Source organism: Phalangium opilio, unplaced genomic scaffold (genome assembly GCF_054372755.1).
Source record: "Phalangium opilio isolate 3A_F unplaced genomic scaffold, DU_Popi_V2 ptg000024l_1, whole genome shotgun sequence".
NCBI classification, from domain to species: Eukaryota; Metazoa; Arthropoda; class Arachnida; order Opiliones; family Phalangiidae; genus Phalangium; species Phalangium opilio.
The window spans coordinates 9,809,875-9,827,659 of NW_028324155.1; the positions used below are offsets into that span (position 1 = coordinate 9,809,875).

The window sequence follows — 17,785 nt, forward strand, 5'->3', positions numbered from 1 at the left end:
AATTTAAAAGGAAGGCCAAATATCAAACTAACGTTATTAGACCAAACTACGTCATAGCTAGACAAATGTTGTGTAAGGGGGCGGAGCCAACATGTGACTGATGATGTACCGCTAAGGGATTCGTCACTCCATAAATATGTACGTAACTTTAAATATATTTTGAGTTTAACTCATTAATATTGAAAGAAAAGTTAAGAATAATTACAAAATAATTGTTTTTTATATTATAAACTTGTTTTAAACGCAATTACAACCTAAAATATTAATTGGTCTAATATTTGATAATGTCGGTCCCCTCGTCTAAGATTCAGGGGAAACGCCAGGAGGCGGGACTAGTAGATTTGACCTTTGGCCTATTTTAAGAGTAATTTTTCTGTAGTGTCAATTCAGGGGCCGGTTTCGCGACGCTTTTTCGAGTTTTTCTTCAAATAATTAACGAAAAATAGTATAATTTGATAAATAATAAAGTAAACTAGTATAAAATATGTTGAATTAATGATTAAAACCGGTTCAAAAAGAACATACACCAAAGGATAAAAGCGGCCAAAGAAATGATGCGCTTAGGCTTAACCAGATGAGGAGTGTAAACCGCTAAATTAATTAATTAACTGTAAGTTAAATATACTTAATCTAATAATAAAAGTAATACGTTCTAAAATATAGGTTTAATAAACATTAAACTTTCCATTTAATTAATTAATCCTACTTAATCTCCTTTTAATGTTTTAAAAACATACATAGTTTATAGGCCTAACAATCATACATCTATTTAAAATCTAATTCCTGATTTAATTAACTTAAAAGAAATTAAAAATTAATTAACTTAAACAGAGGGCAGACTATAATAAACATTAAACTCTCCATTTAATTAATTAATCCTACTTAATCTCCTTTAAATGTTTTAAAAACATACATAGTTTATAGGCCTAACCATCATCCTCTATTTAAAATCTAATTCCTAATTTAATTTAATTAACTTAAAGAAATTAAAAATTAATTAACTTAAACAGAGGGCAAAGTAATCGGTGATAATCATGACGGTATCAAACCAACTGGTGGTTCCCGTTGTTTTATGGGGTAACGAAGCACCAACTCACTGCATCTCATCAATATTTTTTACCCGAGATCAAAAAACTATCATAACCGGGTGCAATGACGGGCAAATTTGCATATGGGACGTGGGAGATAATCTCCAAGTACGTTCGTTCAAAGTACCCCCTTGTCCTTAGAAAAAACAATAGAGTGCTGTCAGTTGTGACGTCAGATCCAAGGTTAAACGTCACGAGTCTGCCTTTAGCAATGGGCGGCCATGACAGTTACCGTTTTTTCTTTATGGGAAAACAGCATGGGTGACGTCACACCGGCGCTTCTGACAGCACTCTATACCCGAGATGATAATTAAGTTTGGAATTACTTTAGATCACTCCACGTTCATTATTATTTGGTCACACTGCACCAGTATTATGTCTTTCCCAAGGAAGTAATGCCTCTGATAGTTCTTTGCTAGTCAGTTCATCAGAAACTGGGTAAACTTCCGTCAAAGAAACGGACGGCAATAACATGAAAAATATCTCAGTTTGAAACTATCGTATCATTCATTTTATAGTGAAATGTCTCTATGGGATCTAACAGATGGTCGTTGTTTAGAGCATACTAAATTGCCTTACATTCATACGAACATACAAGTAATAATAATTACTCTCGTTTCCTTCACTCCTTCAAATATTAACGGAAATTAATTTAATTAACATTACATTAACGTAAATGAAGGCGTATCACATGGCTGGTGCAAATGACGTTCGTTTATTTTGCAACGGGTATTACGCGGAGATTCTAGTCATGGATGTTTCTACCTTAGATATTCTTTTCTCTCTTTCGGCGCGCGCTAATCCCGATTGGATAAGCGCTATGCAAATATTAAGGCCTGTCAAAAGACAGGGTGAGTAATTGCACAAACAAACAACAAATAAATAAAGTAGAAAAGAAATTCCATCCTTTGAAAAACTAAAGAAAAAAAAGCAAAAACAAATCGTTTTTTCCCAAAATAAAATTCTATATATTTTGTACCTAATTTATACAAATTGTTTATTAAATTTTGCTTCGTAGTTATTTTATGTTATTTGAATTATTAGTTGCACTTGGGTTGTTTTTTTTTTTTTAGTTTCTGCTTTAGTTACCTAATGTTTCATTCAAAATTTTGTTTCCTTTATAATTTTAAAATGTTTGCATTGATTTTTTGTTTATTTTTATTTTTATTTTGGAAAATTCCGCGCACGTTCGTTCCGTTTTTGGTTTATGCTTTTGTCCGCGCTAAAATTAAACAACATCCGTTTAAATCAAAACCCGAAATAAAATCTGAAGATTGGGGCAATTTTCTAACAGATGACGTGGTCATGGCTTTATCAGCTTCGGGCACTGTTAAGATATGGACTCTAAATGGAACGGAACCCAAGGTTTGTTCCCCGCCGCTCGCTCGGTTCTTCCCTTAACACAGGGTTCATACAAACCTGGAAAACCGGGAAAAATCAGGGAAATAAATAGTTGACAAAGACCTCAGGGAAAATTCAAGGAAATTTCCACTTTTTAGTATAAATTCAGGGGCCGAGTAATTAAGCAAAATGTTCGTGAATATTCCCTCCATAGGATTAACATTACACTATACTTTGGAAGCTCATAACTCTGGTTCTACTAGAGATACGGGGATGTCCTTTGAGTATGTTATAGTCCTATTTACCCCCCCACCCTCCTTCGTTAACATTTGCTCCATATGATACTCCATATACAGGAAAAACCTGGAAAATTCAGGGAAGTATATGGGAATTAAAAAACCTGGAAATATCAGGGAAATTAAATTTGTTTTCCAAAAGTTGTATGAACCCTGAGTTAAAAATAACTGTATAAATTTAAATTTGAAAAACTAAAATAACTAACTAACTCGTTTGGCCACAAATATTATTTAATTAAAAGAGTTCCGAGCCAATTTACGAAGACGAATCAAAACCTATTCGATGCCTGAATGCTTTAAAGCTTAGTTGCTGTGCCTACAATCAAAGAACTGTCCTCATTGTCTGTACCAAGTACTGGCAGGTAATTCTTTTATGACTAAAGGTGGAATTCATAAACGTCGGACGCAACGCAATTTAGTACAGGCAAAGGCAGGGCGTCGTGCGCAAACTTCCGCCTTTTGCGCACGACGTCCTGCCTTTGCCTGTACTAAATTGCGTTGCGTCCGACGTTTATGAATTTCACCTTAAATAGCCTATACGACCTTGAAAAAATGCTCTTAATTTTCTTCCTCCTAAGATTTACGACGCGACAGATTTCTCTTTGCTATGTTCCGCCGACAACAGAGTGGGCGAGAGATGGACGGGAGGGGATTTTATCGCCATTGACAGGGTGCTAATATGGAGTGACGGAGGAAAAGGGTATCTCTACAAATTGCCGGCAAAGTAATATGACTCTGAAATAAATAATAATATTTTTTATTCTTAAACCCCCGTAATCCCAATTAAGAGAATAACTGAGAAAGATTTCTTGAAGTTGAAACTCGATTAACCGTAGAAATTTTTTAATTTAAGTTCTTTTAATTCTTTTTGTATTTTATAAATATTTTAATTTATTTTTGAAAAATGGCAGCAAACTCCGGGGAAAAAATGTTAGGTCAGTGAACACAAATTGTCCCTAAAGAATTCAAAAGAAAAAAAGTTTTGATTTTTTGATTTTATTTTGATGTAATGACGTACTCCCCCCTATATATCCTTTGTTTCTTTCATTTCTTAGTTTCTCAACCTTCAAAACTTTGACTAAATGTCTCTAATCTAAACGTTGTCGCTTTAACTATCATTCATTCAATCAATCTGATTCTTATTAGTCGTTTTCTTTTCCGTTTCCGCATGCTACCAGAAGTGAGATGAGACTAGAAGTGAAGGGCTCTAGCATTGGTAATAGATCCTGGCATTAGTGAACAAATTTGAGGATTTTACGCCGCTTCAATCGGGCCTACGCTAGAGAGAAAAAATATTTCTTACCCCCTTCCCCTCAAATTAAAGCGGCGAAACACGGACGCGAGTGCTTGAATCTAGTTCGGCCGTCTACCACCGCGAGCGTCTCACGTTTTGGAGGGGAAATTCTGAAACCGCTACCAGAGGGCCAACCGTTGGTGTGTTATCAAGAGTATTCACTTTCGCCGAGTGAAGAATTTGGTTAGCTCAGTACTTCTGGTCTCATCTCACTTCTGATGCTACTAAACCTTTCTCACTATTCTAAATCCAAGGATGGTTCATCCGAGAGAAATCGTTCAGCAACGTACCGATTTCTCTCGGGTTACGCGTCCTCACCCCTCATCGTTCTATCTCCTCCGAATCTTGGTATTTCTTCCGACTAAACGTAGTTGTAGTTAATTGCGTTTGATGTAAACCATCATCGTTAAAACTTTCCCAAACACGCGATTGCAACTTACAAAAGGTTAATTGCGATTGCGTAACTCTCTCGATGTAGAAAGACATCGTTCAATTTTCCCAATACTCGCGTTGCAGCAAAACTTACAAAAGGCTTAAACTGTCTATTAAAATCGGGTTTTTTGTCTTCAATTTCAACCCCTTCGAAGGTTGCGATCGTTTAACTCTAATGATTGTTCGTATTTGATGTAAAAAAAATTATACACGCTTTACATGATTTGTAAATCATGTATCTTTGGAACTCCCTCCCATTGGCGATTTTAACCACGTTTTACCCATGAAGTAAATCCCCGTTTAAACCCTTCTCAATGGTGTAATTAACTTATAAGTACTCGTTGCGATGTAAGGTTAAAAATTAACAAAGAACATTTTCTAATTAAGCACTATCGTTGAAAACAAAGAATTTCACGCCCCAATTAATTCCAACGATCGACCGTTGCTTTACTGTTTACTAAACGTTCCCATGGACGAAGTAAGAGAGTTTAAAGGGAGGGTGAAGTAGAAAATCAAGTGATTTTTATCGATTCTTCTACTAATTAGAAGACCAGCCTGCATAGTGAAACATTCAGGAAATACTTCCGAATGATTTTAAAATTCAAATTAGGCTCAGATTTTAAGGATAATTTTAATCAAGGACTGCCGACCAATCGCGTAACGCCCTGCCTTTTTGTTAACAAAATTCTCGTGGCACGCATGCTCCATGTCTCGCGCCACGATTGTCACGTCGCGCGCCTAATTTTATCAAATCTCGTGATAAATTTCATTCGACACTTAACATGCCACGAGAATTTTGTTAAAAAAATGGCAGGGCGTTACGCGATTGGTCGGCAGTCCTTGTTTAAAATTATCCTTAAAATCGGAACCTAATTTGAATTTTAAAATCATTCGGAATTGGTATTTCCTGGATGTTTCACTATGCAGACTGGTCTTATAATTAGTAGAAGAATCGATAAAAAATCACTTGATTTTCCACTTCACCCTCCCTTTAATGGCGTCAACTCGAGTAGTTCGTTCCTTATCTTAATTTCGATGAAATCCTAATCCCCGAAACAGAGGTTACTGTGTCCGCCGGCTATGAGCTATTTCCTAACTACTCGCGGAAGTTTCAACAAAATTCTATTACGAGGGGATTCTAGCGGACGTATCATAACTTGGAGCATTCCTGAAGTAACAAACAGAGATTTAGGTATCCTACAGCAAGAAAGTTTCGATAAACCGCCAGGTACTTGACAAGTCCTTTCCAAACAAAGGCAATTATTCAAACCTCGCAACCGTTATTTTTTTGGCGCGCAGAACTTAGCCCTCATTTTAGTATCAGCTTACAAGAAGCCTGGGAAGATATGAAACCTCCGCCACCCGGAGTTCTAGATCAATTAGTATGGATTTTTAGTTTAAAGTTTAGAGGAAGGGGACTTGAGTTTGAAAGTATTTCTTCTTGACAGAGAGGTCAAGAAGGTCAAAATTTCAAACTAACAGCCAGCGTTTACTTGCCATTACAAGGCAGATTCGTTTGCGGACGCGAAGACGGGAGTATTATCATAGTATCGGCCTCGCAAACTGTCATGTTACATTTGCTTTACGGACGCCATCAAAATTTGGAAGGTAATTAAGATTTAGGTCCTTGATGGGGCGGCCAGGAAAATTTTGGGATAACTTGTCGCGGTTTCAGATTGGCCTCCGCACCAATTACTCCACGGTCATAATGGGCGAGTGACTTGTTTACTGTACCCTCATCACATTCACAATCGATACGATTTGGCACATTTACTGTCGGGAGGCGTGGACTTTTCCGTTTGTCTTTGGGATATCTACGCCGGAACTTTATTGCACCGTTTTTGCATTCACGCCGGAGAGATCGGACAATTGCTGGTTCCTCCCAACAATTGCAATGTATAATTAAACGATACTCGGCGCCCTCAGTCCTTATAAAACGGTTAATAATAATAAGGCTTTTCTTTTGGATGGCAGCCTCGCATCCTAAACTGCGTTTGTTCAGTGGCCAGCGATCATTCCGTAGCTTTGTTGAGTCTAAAAGAGAGAAAATGCGTTCTCCTGGCCAGCCGACACTTATTCCCCGTTCAGGCCATCAAATGGCGACCATTAGACGATTTTATGGTCGTGGGGTGCGCGGACGGCTCCGTTTATATCTGGCAAATGGAAACGGGTCATTTGGATCGGGTTTTGGTGGGAATTATGGCCGAGGAAGTTCTGAACGCTTGCGACGAACATATCGTCACGACGGGGGATCGCTTGACCAATCCGGCCATTCATTTCTTCCGAGGTTTGAGGCATCGCAATCTTTCGGCAATTCGACACGCGGCTCAAAGGGGTTTGCATCAGTTGCAACAACCGCATAATACGCCGCAACAAAATACCGAAGTTGCGCAGAAATCTCACGCCCATCCTTTAATGTTGCAAGGAATGCACACCAATCCGAAAGATCAAGAATGCCACGTCTTGTTTTTCGATATCGAAGCTCTCATTGGTGAATATTATTATATTTCGTGAACCATTCATTCTTTTCTCGTTCTTTTAACTCTCGAGTCAAAATTTGTAGTTCAACTATTATCGGAGGAATACTCGACGATGTCTCCCGGTTCTTTGGAAGCGCAGGGTTTAATCAATCAAACGGAACACCAAAAATATCAGAATCTAGTCAATTCCCCCGATTCCCATAGAAAACTCCCGGGGTTCCTAGCCCAAGTGAAACATCGCGCCGAAAACGCCGCCCAAAAAATTCAAGCCAAAGCCGAGAGCGTCGGCTTTAAAAGCGGAACGGGCGAGATCAACATCGGCCGAAAAGGATCCGGAAGTAACTCGGAGGGTTCCAATTCCGGAGGCAAAAAACCCAAAGGACTGAATTTGGCGGAGGGTAACTTAACGATGGATATAGCTCAACTTTTGCTCTCGTTCTTGCACGCTTGGGGCTTGGACGCCGATTTGGACAGAGTCTGCGAGAGTAAACTGGGTTTATTGCGACCCATGAGACCCATCAGCTACGGTTTGTTGTCGAGAGGCGGTCGAATGGCCTTATTGTTACCCACCTACACGTACAAAATGTTCCCTCCACTTATAATCGAAAATACGTAAGTCTCGACCAACTCTCTCAAGTCTCTTCAGCCCCCCCAAGTAACGTTGAAGCGGGTACCGTTCTCTTTCCAGAAGCGCCATGGAAGGAAAACACGTCAGAATCAATCCAGTCATTCCCGCTGAATTGGTGGCCGAAGAAGATCGAGCTCGGCAATTCTCCTCGAAAGGTCATTGGCAAATATCGACAGCCATGACGACGCATCATCTGTTGTCCATCATCTCGTTGGCCAACACTCTCATGTCCATGAACAGTGCCACTTTCATTCCCGAACAGGAAAGACGACGCAGACTTCAAAGGTAAGTCCACCCACTCCTTTTCTTTAAAAAAAAAAGAGTTATTACCAATGGCGGAACTTGGTGGTGGGTCCGGGTAGAAAGCTAAGTCGCGCCGATAGCCGAGTGACGGCCGAAATGCTTAAAAACTCGGAAGAAGCCGAGAACGAAGCGATGACGGGTCACCAAGCTCAAATCAAACAAGGTTGGAGTCTCCTAGCGGCCCTTCATTGCGTTCTCCTCCCCGATTTGGTTAAAACCCCGACCTTTAAGCGACCTCAAGTCGAAATGTTGGCTAGAAGGTGGCAAGACAGATGCTTGGAGGTGCGCGAAGCGGCCCAAGCCCTACTCCTGGCCGAATTGAGGAGGATAGGTCCCAAAGGTCGGAAGGGAGTGGTGGACGAATGGGCGCGCTATTTGCCAAATTACGGAGAGGGTTATCCGGGCGGCGCTCAGCAACAACAGCAGCTACAACCGGGCGGCGGCGGCGGGGGCGGCAATCCGGGAATTCCCAATCAGCAACAACTTATTCAGCAACAAATTCAACAATATCAATTGAATAATTCCAACGACATCGCAAGTTTAGTTTCCAATTCCTTATCAGAATCGAATAACACCAGCAACAATCGGAGCGATCAAGTCTTGGAACCAAAAACAGAAACTCATTCTTCCGACGAGGATGACGAAGAACCTTCCGAAGGTAAGAATGAAAGCCGCTCAGTGAACTTGTCCGTTTCATGATCTAATTATGATAGCGGAACAATTAACGAGGAAACCATCGAGTACGACTGATAGTAAACGGCGCCAAGCGACGGCCATTGTCCTGTTGGGAGTCATTGGAGCGGAATACGGTCACGAAATTGAACAAAGTCGTCGACGATCCGCCGAAGATCAGAAAAAGAAGAGCGTGGTGGAAGGATTCGGCCTTTCTAATTATTCCTTAGCTAGGCATACCAGTCAAGCTTTGGCCTACCTTCTCTTAGCACCTCCTTCCAACGAATTACCGGCTCATACTTCCTTGAGGAGAGCCGCCATAGATCTGATTGGTCGCGGTTTCACCGTCTGGGAACCTTACTTGGAAGTTTCCAAAATCTTGTTGGGTTTACTGGAACTTTGTTGCGAATCCGAGAAGTTGGTACCCAGGTATATATATACACTCCCATGACGTCGCTTTCTCTTAATTTCGTTTAAAACTAATTAATCGCTTTGTGTTTTTTAACCGTTACTTTGGAATTTTGCGCAGCTTCTTTGACTATAGATTTTCATTAATGCCTCGAAGCCCTTTTCTTCCTAGCATGTCTTACGGGCTCCCGCTGACTCCCAAAGCGGATTCGTGTCGAACGGCTCGTCACGCCTTGTCCCTGATCGCCACGGCGCGTCCTCCCGCTTTCATTACGACCCTGGCCAGAGAAGTGGCTCGCTACAACACGCTGGCCCAAAACGCTCAGTCCTTAAACATCGCCTTGCAGAACACCGTCTTGAGTCGAGCCAGACCCGAAATCCTCCGCGTTGTCGAACTTTTAATCGAGAAAATGCAAGCCGACGTCGCCGATCTTCTCGTCGAAGTCATGGATATTGTCCTGCATTGCTTGGACCATACGCAGTTAAAATCCAAAGGACTCTCCGAAACATTCCCGGCCATTTGTCGGTTAGTATCGTCTATACACGCCCCCCCCCCTTGAAGATAGTCTTCGATCAATCAATCTTCAATGTTTCTCATTGTCAGATTCCACAGTATAAGCTATTGTCCATCAACGAGACGTATCGCTGTTGGAGCCAAAAATGGAAATCTCGCGCTTTACGAATTAAGGGCCTCCAAGTCACAGGTAATTGACGTAAATACGTTAATACAGGGGTTCATACAAACCTGGAAAACAGGGAAAACCTGGAAAAATCAGGGAAATAAATAGTTGACAAAAACCTCAGGGAAAACTCAGGGGAATTAAGAATTTTCAGTAAAATTCAGGGAAATTTGCGTCAAATTGTGGTTATATTAGAGATACGGGGATGTCCTTTTAGTATGTTATAGTCCTATTTGCCCCCCCTCCAAGCATACTAAAAACTTGGGGATCAAGTAAACAGGGGCCGAGTAATTAAGCAAAATGTTCGTGAACATTCCCTCCAAAGGATTAACATTACACCCAACTTTGGGGGCTCATAACTCTGGTTCTACTAGAGATACGGAGATGCCCTTTGAGTATGTTATAGTCCAATTTGCCCCCCATCCAACCATACTAAAAACGTAGGGCTACGAAAAACAGGGGCCGAGTAATTAAGGAAAATGTTCATAAACATCCCCTCCAAAGGATTAACATTACACTATACTTTGGAGGCTCATAACTCTGGTTCTACTAGAGATACGGGGATGTCCTTTTAGTATGTTATAGCCCTATTTGCCCCCCATCCAACCATACTAAAAACTTGGGGCTACGACAAACAGGGGCCGAGTAATTAAGCAAAGTGTTCATCAACATTCCCTCCGTAGGATTAACATTACACCCAACTTTGGAGGCTCATAACTCTGGTTCTACTAGAGATACGGGGATGTCCTTTGATTATGTTATAGTCCCATTTGCCCCCCCCCCCCACCCTCCTTCGTTAACATTTGCTCCATAAGATACTCCATATACGGGAAAAACCTGGAAAAATCAGGGAAGTATATGGGAATTAAAAAACCTGGAAATCTCAGGGAAATTTGTTTTCCAAAAGTTGTATGAACCCTGTAATAGGCTAAATTGTTAAGTTCCCACGAATAAAAAAGCGCATTTTCTTATAATGCATGGTCTCAGAGCATCGCCGCCCACGCGGCTTCCATCACAGCCTGCGCCTTTTCCCCCGATGGAAAATATCTGGCTTCGTATTCCACGGGAGAGAATAAACTTTGTTTCTGGCAGGTAAGTGTCCTCCCCCCCCCATTCCCGGGCCCCCCAAACAAAACAAAACAACGCGTTTTATAAAGATAATACAATGTCTTTGCAGACGGCCACTGGTTTATTCGGCTTAGGTAACGCCCAAACTCGTTGCGTTCGAACCTACTCGACTCCTCCGTTGTCGGACGCGGTCAGAAGCAATCACTTAAAAATGGCGAAACTAGTTTGGGTGGCCAGTAAACTAGTCATTTTACTTCTGTGCGACGGAACTGAATATAGATACAACGTTACCTGAACTAATTAACCTTTCTTTCAATTAAAAACACCCTAAATTTAATTTAAGATTAAACAATAAATGAATAAAATAACCATATTCCCAAAAAAACAAATAAAAATTAAAATAAAGTACCTTTTCCTCTTCAAACAAACTTATTTATAATTTCAATGAATTAAAACTAAATTAAATTAACGATACGTCTATTAACATTCCTTGGCTAAAAATAAAAATAACTAATTAGTATTCATGTACAGTGATTTGTATTTTCCAAGACAAAAAAACAAATATTAATAATTCGTAGTAAACATTTATGTATAATAGTTATGTAACATATGTATTTAAATGTATAAATGTGAGTGTTTAACGACCGACAAAATGTCCCTTAACTAATTAATAACCTAACCTAATTAAACATTACCCCCCCCCCCACCCCCGGGAGATTCAATTATTATTATTTCTTTGGAATGTGTAGTAGGTGGGTAAACAAGCATCCAACAAACAAACAAGAGTGTATCGTGTGATTTCCACACCTATATGATATTAAATAAATACTAGTTATTGTTAAAATGATTGTGTGTTCTTTGTTTATGGTGGTAATCTTCCCTTTAGGGCTTAAATGATAAGTCTATACTGATTCACCGATGAACAATGGGGGGGGGCTAGTTTTAACGAGGGGCTGGTCACTCAGTGTAATCGGTGTACACGACTGTACCTTTGAGTGTGTTAAAGTGATTATAGAGCTATTTCAGTGGGGGAAAAATTTCGTCTGCTACGAAAATTGGGCCTGCCTTTGAATGTAGGACGGCCATTTTATGAGGGTTTTCTCTATGGGCAAATAGCATTGGTGACGTTGCCATTACCCCCTCTGAAATAGCTCTACGAGTCAGGGGTGTGCGGGTACCCAACCCGATACCCGAAACACATTTTTTAGAATGTAGGACATAATCCCCCCTGGACATAATCCCCCCATTTGAGAAGAAAAGGACATAATCCCCTCAGGTAGGAGACAAAATCCCCCGGACAATTTCCCCCCGAATGGATGCCGAAGACAAAATACCCCCAGCCCCAGGACAAATTCCCCCCAAACTGTGTTCTTCAGAAGAAAATAAATGTAAAAAATAATATTTTGGAAAAGGCGTACCATTGTTACAATATTTCCAAAATATTACGAACCGAACCCAACCCAACCCAACCTAACCTAACCCAACCCAACCCAACCTAACCCAACCTAACCTAACCAAACCTAACCTAACCTAACCCAACCCAACCTAACCTAACCTAACCAAACCTAACCTAACCGGGGATTATGACCGGGGAATTTTGTCTAGAGCGTAGGGGGATTTTGACTAGAGAGTAGGGGGATTTTGTCTACAGAGTGGGGGGATTTTGTACTCTTAACTTGGATGGGGGGAAAATGACCGGGGGATTTTGTCTTGAGAGAGGGGGGATTTTGTACGTTTTTAAAAATGGGGGGATTATGACCGGGGGTCTTTTGTCTTCGGGGTATTTAGTCCGTATACCCATTTTTTAGGACCCTTACGGGTACCCGAGTCCCAATTTTAAGCCTTTGCCAATACCCGCCGAGTCTGACGCGTCCAGTTCATGACGTGTTACTGCGCATGTTTCAATACTTCTGCCTTTCATAATTAAATAATTTAATTAGTATTAAGTTATTAATTAATATTGTTTAATGAATTACAATATGGGGGATAATGGCTCAGCTTTGAAATCTAGCTTTTAATTGGACTGTAAGGAAAAGCAGAGACCCGAATTGGACCCAAAAGCTAATTTTTGGGATTTTGAAGGACCCGAAGACCCGACGGGTAATTGAAAATTGGACACGATACCCGCGGCGGGTACAATTTTCTATTACCCGAAATTTACCCGACACCCAAAAATATGGACCCGCACAGCCCTGTTATATATGAGTAATCCGTAATCGGTGATTAGCCCCTCGAGTTCTAGGTTCAAGTTTCAAACGCTCCACTTTGGTTTTAAATATAGATTTAAGTTGATCCTTCAATGTTAACAGATAAGGATTTAACGTGGAATCAACTAAAACTTATCACTCTAAGCGCGTATCAAAGCGCAAACCAATTGAGGCGGGCGAGTTTAAAAACGCTCTTCCCCTCAAGTTTGGCAACAATACCGAGTTAAATTGACACGAAACCCATAATCAATTGATACCTTTCGCAATATTTAATCGCATTTACAAATCTTATCCTTATTCCAGGGTTCAAACTTCGCACGCACGCAAAAGGCCCAAGGACAAATAAAAATTAGAACCAGTTTAAATCAGGTGAAAAGAAAAACAATCCCGCAACTCCAGTTTGGTAACTTTTAATCAGGGATAACTCCGGTAGGCATAGCTAGCTTTTTCCTCTACTTAAAAAAAAACGGGCGGCGGTTAGTAACAGTCATCTAGTCTAGGGAACTTTTTTGGCTTCCTACCAACGCCAGCCATACTTGTAATTACGTAAGAAATCTTCGCGTGAGGCCATTCCAAAGAGAGCAAAAATAAAATAGGCTAACAGACTAGGTAGTAAACTTCTCCCCCCGTTTCGTTTATTTATGTCGCCAACAAACAACCCCCGGGAGTCCGGCACCAGTAAGAATGAAAGGACTTAAAGAATGGTTGTCAATCACTCTTTCTTTCGATTTTATTGACCAAAGAGCGACTAAAGAGGAGAGAAAGAGGGAGATAGAAACGCGCTTTATAAAATCCGCCCAAAAATGGGAAAATAGGGGGGTAGTAAAAACAATTTTCGGTACGTTTAGTTTTAGGACGCACATCCTTTGCGCATGGGGGGATTGACCTCCTCGCCTTATCTCTGTCATCAGCTACGTCAACTGTGCGCGAGAAAGCTGCGCTCAGGCGCCGCGGTGTACCGTAGATTTACCCCCATTTTCACCACGCATGGATCACCTGCCTATACTGATTCTCTCTCCCTCTTTGGAGTGACTCAACCTTTCGGGGCCAAAATCCACCTATTTTTCAACAAGAATAAAGAACCCTTTTTTTGTTAGTACGGAGAGATTTTCTAGAAAAATTCCCCTTTCTCCCAAGAAAATTGAATCTTTTACACACATCATTTGAAAAGTGTTTTATTTTAAACGTAAACCAATGGACATACAGTGAGAGAGTTACAAATACAATATTGTTTTTTAAATTGTTAGATAATTAAAGAAAAGAGAGTCCGTGTTTTTTGTCGGTTTATTTTAAAAATAATTAGGGTTATTAACATTATAATTCACTGGGCTTTTTCTTTCGTAAAAATTCTTTTCTGGGAATAAATGAACTATGAACTTTAAGACGAGGGGGGGGAAGGGGAATTTTGAGGGTCTTGTTTACGTTTTTTATAAGAATTTTTAAGACAAAAAGGGGCAAAAATAATTAAAGCACACAGGAATGTACAAATATAAAATTTCTTAAACATTTATGGCATCCAACTACACTTTTTTTTCCGCAACATTTGACCCAAGAAAAACTTTGTTTATTGATTTATTATCATCATTTGTTTGTTTGTTTGTTTGTTTACAATCCCGGAAATAATTTGGTCCCATTTAAGTTGACGATACAGACACGAAGAAAAAAAAAGAATTATTAATGATTATTTAAAACATTTTGAACAAAGAACTGAAAAACAACGATAAAACTATTTCTGAGATTGCTCTTTTGAACGTTTTACGTTAAAAAAATTGAATATGTATGTTTTCAAGTGATATTTTATAGTTTTTAAGGCAATTTTAATTGGGTCTATGTTACGAAGAAAAGTCAGCGAGGAAAAATAGTGACGCGGAGATTTGATAGAAAAAGAGTCCGTTTGATGTTAAAAATTAAAGTCTTGAAAAAGACTTGTGTTTGTTTTGCTTTTCAAAGAAGAAGTTTTAAGGCAACGTGACGAACCCCCAATTTAGCCGGTGGTATAGGCCATAAAAAGGGTTTCGTTCGAAGATCCTGATGGAATCAGATCATGTCCCGGCGGAAGCATAGCGAAGCCCAAGAACATGAAAGTTCGAACTAAATGGGCTAGAATAATAAGGGGGGGGGAAACGCGTTTTAGTGTCATTGTTACCCTTTTTTGGGAAGGAACACCGGGTGGTGGTACTTACCTCTATCTCCGCGGTTTTTGTTGAAGCAGACTACAATGCATTCGCATTCCAGTAGCTCCTCGGAGAACTCCAATAAGGACACGAAAGCTTCCTTGGAACCTTCTGGCAAAATACCATTTGGAACCTGAACGTACATCTTCTTATTGTATACGACAGTTTCCCATTTTACTCTGGTATTATCGGTGACTTGAAAGTCCAACGTTAATACCACGTAATTATCTCTCGACTGTTGCCTTAACTCTTTCTGCAAAGAGTAAAACCATTAGCTCCTTTACGCGAGACACGACTTGAAAGGCGCAAAAATCGGGTTCAAAAGGGCGCATTTGAATCCGATTTATTTGGCCAACTAGAAATGAAAATAAATAAAGTTGCGCTTGCCTTGATCGAATCCAAACTGACTGCAACGGGCTCTTTACTTAAAATCCCCACATCCCTGCCCTCTGTGACATGTAGTGACGCACAATTTTTAGTGTGGGGGACATCAGGAGCACCACAGAGGCCCGGTGCCAAGTTTGACGGAGTAGTGTCGTAAAGACGAACTATCAAATAGTTCAACATCAACCCATCAATTTTGCGCGAAACAAACGAGTAAACAATTGAAGGCAACCGGGAAATGCAAATGCGGGAGCGAATTCTAATCTTACATTTCCCACATTGTCAAACAACGCGTCAACCTCAAACCAAACACGACACGACACGACACGAGCGAAATCAAGTGCTGATGAACTTAAAAAGCAAGCGCGGTGCACTCCCAAGGTTAAGCTCTGACGAGTGCAAAAACTCTTATAATCACACCAAACCATTCATTATACTACAAACTACGAGGTTTTGTTTTCATGCTAAGATAATGCGACGGCTATTAAAAGCATGGGGTGACTTTGTTTTGAAACCCTCTACAAAACCGCTATAAATAAACAAATCTTAAGCCCAGCAGCAAAGCCAAACTTTCAAAAATATTGGCTCTTGATCAACTGCGAAGCGTTTGCCAAGACTCGTGACTGAAGAAATATCCCATTTGTTTTACGCGCTGGAAACTTCTCTACACCAAAATAGGCAAGACAAACAACCAAACAAGAGGAATCTTACGGGGGAATTAATTCTACAAAATGCGCCGGAACTACCAGGAATTATCGTGATTAAAGTATTCCCAAAACAGCAGTGTAAGGAGTGTCAATAGAGGCGGCAATGCAATAAATATCTTTAGTGCCATAAAAAAAAAATATTTCAAAACTTTCGATAATTATTGGAGGGGAAAAAAAAATTGGGATAACCTATTTAGCAAGAAGCACCTACGTCACAAATAACCTAGGCCTACCCTTTAAAAAAAACCCGAGATTAAAGATTAAACGAACGCCATTTTGAAATATTTTTTTCCCACGGCAATGAATTTATATAACTAAAGCAATTTATCGTAAATATTGAAATTGAACTTCAAAAAAAATTAGCGCGGTGTTAATATGCAAGTTAGATAATAATTATGCGTGCTTATTAATGATTAAAATGCAAAACATTGCTATAGTAAACACAAACACCGCGATAGCCAAGGCTTAGCTAGTAGGCCAGGTTGACGAGTGTCTTACAGTGCGCCTATTTTTACTTTTTAGGGATTGGGGAAATAAACAAGGTAATTAATTTGAAAAACGTAGCAATATTTAGGGGTAATAACATATCAATTTAGTAGTACGCAGTTGTTAAAACAGTACTCGATAATATGAAAAACAGGCGCACATTCAGCCGCTGTACAATAGCCATTACGAAATGACAGTTTTATTACACTTTTTAAGAATAATTTAAGTAAATAAAAAAAGAGTTTACGACTTACCTAAGACTACGTCCGCTACTACTACTAATTATCGCAGGCATATCAAATAAACTTGGATTATTATTATCTAAACTCAAAAGCACGTCTTCAAGGGATTCACGATTCATACCGCCCGAGTGGCCTCGACTGAATGAAACTGGAATCAGCCACGGAGCGCGACTCTCTTTTGTTCCTTTACAGGATGACGTCAAACATCCATCAACCAATGGGTGAATAGAATCGGAGATAATTTGGAAAGTTGCGTTTCCAAACATGTGACGCAAAAATTACGCGCCAAAATTTAAAATTATTTTTGAAATTAGGCTTAACGAATTTTGGACGAATTTTCGCCTAAAACGTTTGCAAACAGCTAAATTTAGGCCTAAAATTTTAAAAAATACGTTAATACGTAAGAAAATAGTAATGAAATGACTGGAAACGTATTTTTAGACTCCTATTTTATTGGAGTCAATATATTGGCACGTGTTTGGACGAATTTTCGCCTAAAACGTTTGCAAACAGCTAAATTTAAATTTTAACTCTATACCTCTCATTAAAACTTTGTACAACTCCTTGGTCCTCCCTATAATTGATTACTGTTCACCAATTTGGTCCCCCCATTTCTTAACTGATCTAGAGGCTTTGCAAAAAGCTCAAAACGCATATTCGAAACTCCCACACAAAATTAGTAAGCTTCCGGCTCCCCAACGACTCTCCCTATTAAATATTGATTCTATCACTCTACGACATAAAATTAATAACCTATGCTTAGTTTTTGACATTATACATAACAACCTAGATTTAAATTTTTCGTTATTTTTCACCCGCCATAATAATGCAAGAACCCGTGGTCACTCACACAAACTAGTCAAACCTAGGGTGCTTACTACATTCCGACAAACAC

At 39.8% G+C, this 17,785-nt stretch overlaps 2 protein-coding genes across 10 annotated transcripts; one reads left to right on the plus strand and one right to left on the minus strand.

Moving 5' to 3' along the window:
- Positions 1-326: 326 nt before the first annotated feature.
- On the plus strand, positions 327-11,534 carry Rbcn-3B (WD repeat-containing protein Rbcn-3B). 8 transcript variants are annotated; one of them, XM_089868664.1, is made up of 23 exons: positions 327-610; positions 1,011-1,196; positions 1,420-1,526; positions 1,607-1,685; positions 1,771-1,939; positions 2,362-2,453; positions 2,968-3,087; positions 3,304-3,449; positions 3,637-3,660; positions 4,839-4,929; positions 5,511-5,679; positions 5,751-5,833; positions 5,900-6,059; positions 6,127-6,347; positions 6,426-6,942; positions 7,015-7,543; positions 7,620-7,844; positions 7,922-8,520; positions 8,576-8,963; positions 9,064-9,468; positions 9,547-9,646; positions 10,610-10,714; positions 10,800-11,534. In XM_089868664.1, exons 2-23 carry the CDS (start codon positions 1,035-1,037, stop codon positions 10,983-10,985), a joined length of 4,677 nt encoding a protein of 1,558 aa, XP_089724790.1. In that variant the 5' UTR covers positions 327-610; positions 1,011-1,034; the 3' UTR covers positions 10,986-11,534. The 8 variants fall into 8 exon arrangements, with proteins under 8 accessions (XP_089724790.1, XP_089724793.1, XP_089724795.1 ...); XM_089868667.1 differs by having other exon boundaries at positions 9,100-9,468; XM_089868669.1 differs by having other exon boundaries at positions 9,115-9,468.
- Positions 11,535-14,056: 2,522 nt separating this feature from the next.
- Positions 14,057-17,189, minus strand: Oda (Ornithine decarboxylase antizyme). Of its 2 annotated transcripts, XM_089868712.1 has the most exons (4): positions 16,903-17,063; positions 15,459-15,619; positions 15,081-15,324; positions 14,057-14,997 (listed from the first exon to the last, which is right to left on the minus strand). In XM_089868712.1, exons 3-4 carry the CDS (start codon positions 15,214-15,216, stop codon positions 14,882-14,884), a joined length of 252 nt encoding a protein of 83 aa, XP_089724838.1. In that variant the 5' UTR covers positions 15,217-15,324; positions 15,459-15,619; positions 16,903-17,063; the 3' UTR covers positions 14,057-14,881. The 2 variants fall into 2 exon arrangements, with proteins under 2 accessions (XP_089724838.1, XP_089724837.1); XM_089868711.1 differs by lacking the exons at positions 14,057-14,997; positions 15,081-15,324 and having other exon boundaries at positions 16,903-17,189.
- Positions 17,190-17,785: the final 596 nt, after the last annotated feature.

Bases quoted from the DNA above. Each gene is read 5' to 3' on its own strand.
- Rbcn-3B (XM_089868664.1), top strand. From the start codon at position 1,035: ATGACGGTATCAAACCAACTGGTGGTTCCCGTTGTTTTATGGGGTAAC. The intron at 9,647-10,609 runs GTAATTGACGTA...GCATGGTCTCAG, and splicing joins TAAGGGCCTCCAAGTCACAG to AGCATCGCCGCCCACGCGGC. The intron at 10,715-10,799 runs GTAAGTGTCCTC...ATGTCTTTGCAG, and splicing joins ATAAACTTTGTTTCTGGCAG to ACGGCCACTGGTTTATTCGG.
- Oda (XM_089868711.1), bottom strand. From the start codon at position 17,156: ATGTTTGGAAACGCAACTTTCCAAATTATCTCCGATTCTATTCACCCA. The intron at 15,620-16,902 runs GTAAGTCGTAAA...ACTATTTGATAG, and splicing joins AGTAGCGGACGTAGTCTTAG to TTCGTCTTTACGACACTACT.